General features: G+C 37.5%; 1 protein-coding gene across 2 annotated transcripts in view; it reads right to left on the minus strand.

The window, feature by feature from the left end:
• The window catches only part of ergic3 (ERGIC and golgi 3), a 32,066-nt gene extending 23,459 nt beyond the window's left edge, over positions 1-8,607 (minus strand). For both annotated transcript variants that reach the window (XM_079684397.1, XM_079684396.1), the window contains exons 1-4: positions 8,423-8,607; positions 4,379-4,449; positions 2,214-2,301; positions 1,328-1,447 (exon numbers count right to left, since the gene is read on the minus strand). In XM_079684397.1, the coding sequence (XP_079540523.1) occupies positions 1,328-1,447; positions 2,214-2,301; positions 4,379-4,449; positions 8,423-8,510 (367 nt within the window). In that variant the 5' untranslated portion in view covers positions 8,511-8,607. The remainder of the gene's footprint in view (positions 1-1,327; positions 1,448-2,213; positions 2,302-4,378; positions 4,450-8,422) is intronic.
• Between the last annotated feature and the right edge of the window lie 1,449 nt (positions 8,608-10,056).

Here is a 10,056-nt window from a genome sequence, read left to right on the forward strand (position 1 = left end):
CAAAGCCTGTCCCTGTGCAGTGTTTTCATTCAAGATCTATTTCTACAAACTGAAACCACCGGAAAACATCAAATATAACCTTGTATTTATATATTTTTTAAGTTTAAGCCCTTATTTTGTTCGCCTTGTGTAAAAGAGCCTGTAAAACATGAAGCCTGTAATCGAGTCAAAACACATCTTTATTCTCAGGACCAACTAAGCTATCAGAACATGTCGGCTTCAGAGAGGTCACATGAATGTATAAATAGTCAAAAAAGACTTCAGAAAATAGCTCCAAGTCTTGGCACACTGTTCGACGATGACTGACATATTTTACCAAAAAAAGTCCTGACGTTTTTTCATTTGTTTTTCTACAAAAAGTTGGTTTTCCAGTATTTCCTGTCTGCAGAAAGACAAGAGGACCTGTTGCTGTGTTCAAGCCTGACGAGCTTTGGTTTTATTTTTGGTTGAACCCAGAACATCAGTCTGGATTAAGGCTGCACGATATATATATATTTTAGGAGTTGCGATGTTAAGTAGGCAAATTAACTCAAACACGTATTTTTGCCGCTTGCTACAAAAGGAAAACTTGCGCGGCTCTCATATCAGGGGTACTTGAGTGAGTGACAGCAAACCACCAATCAAATCAAATCTCCAAAGCAAACGGTGATCAAAAGTAAAAACACTGAATAAAGTCGTTTCATGTGTTTTTCCAGTTCGGCGCTGCTAACCGAGCTAGCTCAGCTCGTTGCTCTGATAACTTCAGATCCAGACGTCCGTGAATTAAAATCCTTCATCCGGTTAAATATAGTTAGAAAAATACCAATTCTTTAGCATTAAAGTTCAAGAAAGGATGGTTTGCTGAGAAAAAACTGTCTTTTCTTAAATTCCTGTATTTTTTCAGATCGCAATATCAGTTTTTTCCAATATCGTGCAGCCCTCCTCTGGATCCATCTTCCTCTTTATATATATTCTCTAGTATTTGGACTGTCTATGTTGTAATGTACTTATAAACATCTATCGCACATCCGATGAAAAAGGGTCCTCGTTTGTTGCCCTCCTGGAGTTTAATATAAAAAAATGTCCTCTGTTTATTGCTGGGTTTCTTTAGGAGTTTTCCCCAAATGTCAAATGTGTGATTTGGGGCTATGATAACAAAAGACGGTTTCTCCGTACTCGTCCATTATTCATATTCTTATTTATATTCTTTTAGGTTTTGTGAGGTCTCTTTGAAACTCTGTTGTTCCAGGATGGATCACAAATCATTGTCTGAGCTTTAAGAGAGAGTTAAAAGTGAAAAACATTTTGATTTCTGAAGTCAGGGTGATGAATGAAAGTGAGATTTGACCGTGTTTTTCTGCCTCGTTGGTGACAGGCTTCAGGTCTTTGTCCAGCCGCTGTTTGAACAGATTGTGTTCGACGTCCAGCTGCTGCTCGCCGGCCACGTCCATGGCATCTATACTGAGATCTGAGAGGAAGAGGAGGGAGAAGAGAGGAAGAACTGTTTACAGATAATAGGATGTGGTGATTACTGTTAGAAAATGATCACTCGGACTCGTCACAAGCTTGAGCTTCAATCTCAGGATCCATGTATCTGTGATCCTCTCCAGAATGGAAGGAGTCATCACATACAGAGCATCAACTAGTTCCTGAACAGTGTCCTTCACATGCTGATATCCAAGAGAGGGAGTTACCAGTTATGTAATCATACGTCCTGTCATGAACAAAATACTGAGTCTTTTCTCAAAATCATTTTTGTTTTACTTTTTCTCCAAATTCGGACTTTCTCTCAAGATTATTCCTTTTTTTGAAAATCTCAAAATTCTGTAGTTTTTCTCAAAATGTCAAAAAAATTCTGACTGTTTCAAAAGATCCTGACTTTTTACTCAAAATCTCAAACAATGTCCTTCACATGCTGATATCCAAGAGACGGAGTTACAGTCCCAAGATGGAGGAATAGAAAGCAGTATTCAATGTTTACTTCAGATTAGCTCCACGTCAGAAATGAGCATGCTTGTCATATGTCTCTCTCCATAGAGGCTGAATCATCATGTTAATCACATAGCTATCATATGCCTCAAACAGTCCTGATGCTCTTCTAGGTAATCACACATCCTGTCATGTTCACAGCTACAGTTGATACCTTTGTTAGCATGTTGCTCTCATGTTGGAAGAGGACATTCAGGGGTTTCCCAACAGTTAGCATGTTGCTAGGTAACAGCGGAGCTACTTACAGGCGCAGGGCATGTGAGGGAAAAGCACGTCTACGTTGATTTTGAGTTTGTCTCCTCGCGACGTGTCCACGTACAGCTCAGGGTGAACCTGCAGGGAAAGGAGAATTCATTTAAAGTGTACAAAAAAAACACAAAACATGTTTGAGGCTCAGAGCTGCCATGAGCAGGGGGTCGGATGACAGAAATAACAGGTCTTAAAGTAACTTTTCCAGCAAAAATGTTGGAAAATTCCGTTTTAAGTTTCTCAAATATGAAGAAAATCTGTTTTTTCTCAGTTTTATATTTCAATAAGATTCAAATGTGTTAATGTCATATGCTCATGAGCTAAAGTGTAGAAATGGTAATGAAACTGTTCTGACCTGAGCTCCTCCAACAATGCAACAAATATAATAAATACAGAAATACAAAAGGTCCATATACAATAAAGTGAATATCTTAGGGGTGTTTGACGGACAAAAGAACGTATCTGCTTGGAAGATAAAGCTGTATTGTATTCTATGGGTATATAACGCTTTAAGGATCATTTATTGACGCCATGTTTCAGAGGAAAACCACGACACACAGAGCAGAAGTGGAGCAGAAGCAGCATCCCTGAAGTACTCTCCGTTTGCAAAAGGAGGTCTCAGTCAGCGTGCTGTGGCCGTCGGACCAGTCTGACAGGAAGACTCTCCTGAAGCCTGAACGCTGCTTTACGTTCAACAAAAGACGTTTGTATTATTACCCTCAAAACAGAAGCTTCAGATCGCTAATAATGAGAGGGAACAAGAAAGGTACATCTCAAGCTTGTTATGCAAATGAGTGAAAGGGCTTTGCCTGTAAGCCGTGTTCTGGGTGCATAGCCACGTTATAACCTGCTCTGTTCCTGCATTTGATCAGTAGCGAACCGTCAGGGCCTTCAAGGTATTCAGAGAATACCCTGGAACACTCAGATAAAACAAACAAAAAATCAATTTAATTATATAAATAAAATGAAATAAAATGTATATAAAATGAATAAATGAGAATGGTATCTGTGTCGTTGATCTGTAATATCACAGTGTTACGTTGATTTGTTTGTCCTTCTCGGACCATGCACTACGCATTTCAGTGGTTTTGTGTTAGAAAAGAAAGCAACCAATCAGATCTTGTTCTGGGTCTCTGGGTAGAATATCCTTCAACAAGGTATTCTACATCCTTGATAGAATGCCCTGTCCGTTGCACTGAATGAGAGCGTACGTTTGGACTGACAGTTTGATCAACCAATCAGATATTGGTTTGTAGCCAATGGGCGTGTTCTTTCAGAGTTCCCCTCGGTTCCAGGGTATTCTAGAAGGCCCGCTAGTTCACTGGCTCGAGACAGAGGATCGAGATGAATGCGACGAAGCAATTCATGCCGTTTTATTGTTTTTGACGTTGAAATGACAAGTGCAACAGGTGAAGATGAAGTTGTTGCGAGTACCCTTTTCAAGACGACAATTCAGTGAAAAGACGGACATTATAACGCCGGGGGGCGGCGGCGGGGGGCGTGTCTACAGAAGGTCCAGTTATAGACACGGTTCGCCACTGCGATTTGAGATCCATTCCACTATATGTATATTGACTTTCTTTATTACTTTATTAAATACAAACTTAGTCCATGAATCATTTATCAGTTTCTCTAGAGGGAAGTCGAGTTTCCTCCCCACCACAGAACAGTCTGTCTCTGAAGCTGCAGACTTTGGACTTGCTCTTAAATCTGCGCTTACAACTGTATTTGATCTAATTGTCCACATGCTGCCGGGACGAGAGTAAACCACACTGTACAATATGTAATATTCCATTCCTCACATACTTATGTATGATATCCTGCTTTAATGTCGTCACTGCACATTTGTAATTCAACATTTCTACTTTTGTACATTTATAGCTGGTTTGTGAAGCACTTAGTGTGAGATGGAAAGTGCTATAAATACATTTGTATTTCCACATTACTTTTTTTAATGTTATTTTATTTCTTTTGAGATGTTTACATTTTGGATTATTTATTTCCAGTCTTTTAATGTCTCTAATGTGATGCCTTGTCTTTGTATAGTCTGTATCAATACAGTACTTCAGATTGTTTCTAACAAGGGGGAATATCTCATCTCAAACAGGACCATTCAAAGTGTTTCTTGACGAGGCGTTCAGGCGACAGGAGGGAGACTCACCTCTTTAGTGAGATAATACTGCAGCTCGGAGACGAACAGGATCAACATGATGATCCCGCTGATGATCGTCACTGCAGAGAGAGAGACATCAGACACGATATGTTTACACTCTGAGGGTCTGGAAGAAGATCTCCCAGACCCTCTACTTATGAATTTATCAAACAGGGACACATCACTTAGAGTATATGAATTAGTCAAGAGGCTTTGATCTGCAGTCGCTGGACAGAAACCCTAATAAGTCTAAATGTCATTTAAAATATCAACTAAATACAATCAATAAAAACATGGAGAACTGGACATGTTAGTAAAAAAAGAATAAAATATACATATTACATAGCAAGATAAATAACATGTTAAAGCACAAGCAGTGGGTTGTAATGTTTTTAAATAATATGCATTAGATCAGGGGTCTCAAACTCAAGGCCCGGGGGCCAAATCAGGCCCTTGGTGGATTTTATTTCGGCCCGCAGGATAATTTCTAATCACTATTAGATCTGGCCCTCCGGTATATTGCACGCACACCTTCACTCCATCCTGAGGGTCTCCTCAGCTCAGAGCCTGAGCCCAAACATTGATGACCTTGCCCCCAAGATGAGATGCCAAGTATCTGAACTAGCATCACAGAGCAGCACACTGAGTTTAATGGATGTTTCCTTCTGCACTTTCTCTCTCAGGACAACAGGGCATGTTTGGTTTCTCTTTGAGGGAAATAGTTTTGTTGAAGCTGTTGTTGGCCTGTGGGAAAATGTAATCATAAGGACTGACTCTGGAAAAGCTGCAGATAGAGCCATAAGAAATGACTCTGGAGAAGCTGCAGATAGAGCCATAAGAAATGAATGAACTGATTATTTAATGTTTCATGTTGTTTTTAAAGGCAATCATTTAAGCTTTGTTAGTTCCAGGTTTAATATGTGCAATAAGTTCATTTCAATAAGTTCTGCAATAAACATTGAACCAGTCCGGCCCTCCACTAGTACCCATTTCTTTATTTTGGCCCACTGAGTATTTGAGTTTGACCCCCTGATCTAGATTATGCTTTCAACTTTTAAAATATTGTCATCAGCAGTTATTTAGATCCTCGTTCACACTCTGAGAGTTTAGAAGTTTTCTAATGTTTTTCCAATTGCATTTTTATAAGAATCCAGGCCAGGCAATGGTTAGAAATATATATTTATACAAATAAACACATTGTTCTATTATGGACATATTCTGTTCAAGAGTGAATATTAAATGTAGTTTCAAGAGTAAGTAGCTAGGATTAGGAGAAAGCACTTTCAACACAAGGACGTTCAAAGTGCTTTACAAACAGGAAAGACATTAAGACACATATTATGAAATGGCATTTAAAAGCAAAGATGAATAACAAAGGAACATGAATTAAAGTCACAGTGCAGTGTGAGATGCACACATCTGAAATGTTTAGCTCTGACTCTCAATCGTTGCTCACTTTTTAGCAGAAATGTCTTTGACCTCAAGTGTGTCATGCTAGACGAACACTCCTTTGGAAAATTATAATCTGACCCCAGGGTACCAAAACTATTCCTGTTTTAAACGACATTAGTTAAGTTTAAGTTGTTTTTCTAGGACTTTTTTGGTGTCCTTTGTGAACTAGGGTCTTGAAACCAAAACGGCACACTTAGGGGACTTTAACCCTAAAAAAATAAGCCTGAATAGTTCAATTAAAAGCAGCGGCAAAAAGAAAAGTCTTCAGCCTGGATTTAAAAGTAGTCAGAGTTGCAGCGGACCTGCAGGTTTCTGGGAGTTTGTTCCAGATATTTGGAGCATAATAACTGAACGCTGCTTCTCCATGTTTAGTTCTGACTCTGGGGACAGAAAGCTGACCAGTCCCTGAAGACCTGAGAGATCTGGATGGTTCATCATTTAGCAGGAGGTCAGAAATGTATTTTGGGCCTAAACCATTCAGTGCTTTATAAACAGCAGCAGTATTTTGAAATCTATTCTTTGACACACAGGAAGCCAGTGTAAAGACTTCAGAGCAGGAGTGATGTGATCCACTTTCTTAGTATTAGTGAGGACTCGAGCAGCAGCGTTCTGAATCAGCTGCAGCTTTCTAATAGATGTTTTAGTGAGACCTGTGAAGACACCATTACAGTAGTCCACAGGGTTCCTGCAGGTTTCGCCAACTCAAATGTAAGACTTTTTAAGACCTTTTTAAGACCACTTTGAATAGAATTTAAGACCTATTTCACGGCAAGAAAGTATGAAGGAAAATTGCTGTGAAAGAAGAAATACGTCCCATAATTACTTACAAAGCAAATGTATTCATGTTCAACATAAGAACAATGACTGAACATAAAAGCATAACAGTACAGAACTGTGTTAGCCAACAAGTGTGTGTATGTGTGTGTGTGTGTGTGTGTTAGGGCTGTGCAATTAATCGTATTTTAATCGCAATTACTATTTTGGCCTGCCACAATTACAAAACAACATACTCGGAAAAAAAACGATTATTTAGCTTTGCTAGGTTGAGACAGTGCACTAGAACATATTTGATGGAATTAATTTGAGTCTAATTTATATTTATTTATCATATTTATATATGTTTAGTAGATTGTGGAAGTGCGCTCCAAAATATTTGTTGATCTTATTTATTGGTATTTATTATTTTGATATTATTTATTTAAATGTATCATTTATTTAATTTATTTTTGTATTGGTTTTTCAGTTGAATTATACGTTCAGGGTAATCAACAGTTAAAAAGATACTGTTCAAATTATTATTTGTTTTAAAGTTCAATAAATGGATGTTTTCAAAGTCAATGAATAACCGTATTTAATAATCATGATATTAATTATTGACAAAGTTAGTGATTACTGGTTCCATGTTGATTTAATTCAATAGAAATTGTTGGGGGGAACTGAAAGGCTATGACCGTACTGGTTACTTTGCAGCCCGGACATTTCCCCCAAAACACATTTAGACGCTGTCACAACACAGAAGTACCTTTCAAATCCGATCATTTTTAAGACCTTCTAAATCATATTTAAGACCTTTCTTATTTTGCTGGTCATAGTTAAAGACCTTTTTAAGGCCTTAAATTCAGATTATCAAATGTAAGACTTTTTAAGACCCCGCGGGAACCCTGAGTCCAGTCTACTGAAGACAAAAGCATGGACAAGTTTTTCCAAATCCTGCTGTGACATTAGTCTTTTGATCCTAGATATGTTAGGTGATAGTAGGCTGATTTAGTACCTGTTTTAATGTGACTGTTGAAACTCAGGTCAGAGTCCACGAATACTTCTACTGGACACTGCCCAACTATTCATCAAAAAACTAGTGGTAAAAAATGTACTCCAGTGATCAATAAAGTTGTATTGTATTGCCATGGTTCCTACACCTTTCCAAAGGTCTGAATCAAGCACTTATCAAGCGTCTCAAGGTGCATTTTTCAAGCGTATTCAGCTATTTACAGCTGTGGGGATTTATGTATTCTTATATAGTACACAAAGTAAAGTGTAATGATAACTGCACAATAAATCAGATTATAATGTGCTATAATATCCTGAAAGCATCCTTTAAAAACCGGGTTAAATATAGCATACCTCCCATAAGTCAACTTAGACATACATACTATATACTATTAGGAAAAGGCCAGAGTACTTTCACTATTGGTGATTTAAGTATCTTTTGATGCTAATACTTCTGTACTTTTACTTAATTACGAGTGTTAATACAGGACATTTACTTTTAGCAGGGTATTTATACAATGTGGTATTACTACTTGTACGTAAGTGAAGCATCTGGGTACTTCTTCCACCTCTGCTTTCCTTGTTAAATGATATATGTTGCCTTTTAATCACCAGCCTGGTTATAATATATTGATATGTTTAATTGTAACAGCTAATGGAGAAAATGCTGCTGCTGCTCAGAGTCACTGCGTTATAAGGACAATGTTAAGTCTTTAAAACGGTGTATTTTCTGTATGTTTTATCATGAATTAAATCATGAATTAGCCTTGTTGTTAGCATCAGCAGCTAACAGTGGTTCCTTCTTCTTCTCTCTTAATAAATAACACTTCTCACCGGTCGCTCCTCCCCACGTTTTCACTCGGAAATCCTCCAGAGTTTTGGGATAAGCGTCAAACTGCTTTAATTTATTAAACGTTTCCATGTTGTAGAGCAGAAAACCCGCCGCTAAACACACACAAATGTTACCGACAGATTCCTGCACTCAACACACACACACACACACACACACACACACACACACACACACACACACACACACACACACACACACACACACACACCACACACACACACACACGATCACTTCCGGGACACGGCTCAGCCAATCAGCGGCCGCCGCGTAATTCAGACCTTTTTTTAATGTATTATTATTTATTTATCTATTCAAGAACGAAATGAACATCATATATTTTGTATAGAAAAAAGTTCACATTTAGGGGTGATATATAAAGTAATAAAATTATTCTAAAATGTAAATAAATAAATAGGAAAACAAATACAGTTTCATATTTCAGATTAAGTTTTTAATAAATAGAAAGATGGGTGGATGCGTGGATTGTGGCGGCGGTTCCCAACCCATGGGCCGCGGCCCACTAGTAGTCCGCGAAGGCATTGCAAGTGGGCCGCCGCCCTAACCCTAACGAGGTCCCTCCTGTCCTCCCGACGTGTGCTTCTCCCCCCCGGATGTTTTTAGACCCCCTCTCTGCGGTGATGGCAAACCAGAAGTTCCACCCTATTTTATATTTTATATACATGACCTAAGAGTATTGCTTTTTAAATTAACTATCTAATTATTTATTTATCAATGTATTATTTATTTATATTGTAGTATTTATGTGTGTATTATTTATTTTTTATACATATTTCCTATGATTACTTTTACAAATCCTCCTCATCTGGACTCCTTTAGGATCTTTAAAATGCATGTTTTTCTTTGTATTATTATTATTATTACTACCATTTTATATATTTTTCTTACATTTTATATTAATACTTACATGTTACATGTCACCGTTTATTTCATGTTTGCACTGTATTGCATGCATGGTTTCTCATTTTATCAGGTTCCAAATGAGGAGATAATATATTTTATTATTTTTTATATATTATTAATCCCCCGTTTTCTATTCAAACATTGTTTATATTGTTTTATTTATATTTTAGTCATTACTTTCCATTTTTAAATGGACGTTGGAGCCTCCCGCAGAGAAACACACTGAAATAAGCCCTTAAAGTATTTTTAAACATCATCCGAGGCGTGTCCCATGTCTCACCTGCACCACCTCTCGACCTCGGCCTGGGTTTTAAACACTTGTAGGGACACTTGGTTGACTTTAAGATATTTCCCCTCCGTGCCTACTAACCTGTGTGTATTTTATATTTTATATTTTACATATGTTTTATATATTTTACATATTTTAACATTGGGTTGATGTGATTTTTATTACCAGCACTTATTTTTAAAAGCACTTATTTTTTTAAAAGCACTTTTATGTATTTATTTAAAACATTTAAACACTACTTTTACCTGCATGCCGATTTTAAACAAAGTCAACCTCGGTCCTTTTAGCCAGATGTTTTTTACTTACCAGGGGCCGTATTCACAAAGCATTTTATCTTACCGCTAGGAGTGCTCCTAACTCGCGCTAAAACATTTTACGTAGGAGTTTTTTCTTAAAAGTTATTCA

The sequence above is a fragment of the Notothenia rossii genome (genome assembly GCF_949606895.1).
Source record: "Notothenia rossii genome assembly, chromosome: 5".
NCBI classification, from domain to species: domain Eukaryota; kingdom Metazoa; phylum Chordata; class Actinopteri; order Perciformes; family Nototheniidae; genus Notothenia; species Notothenia rossii.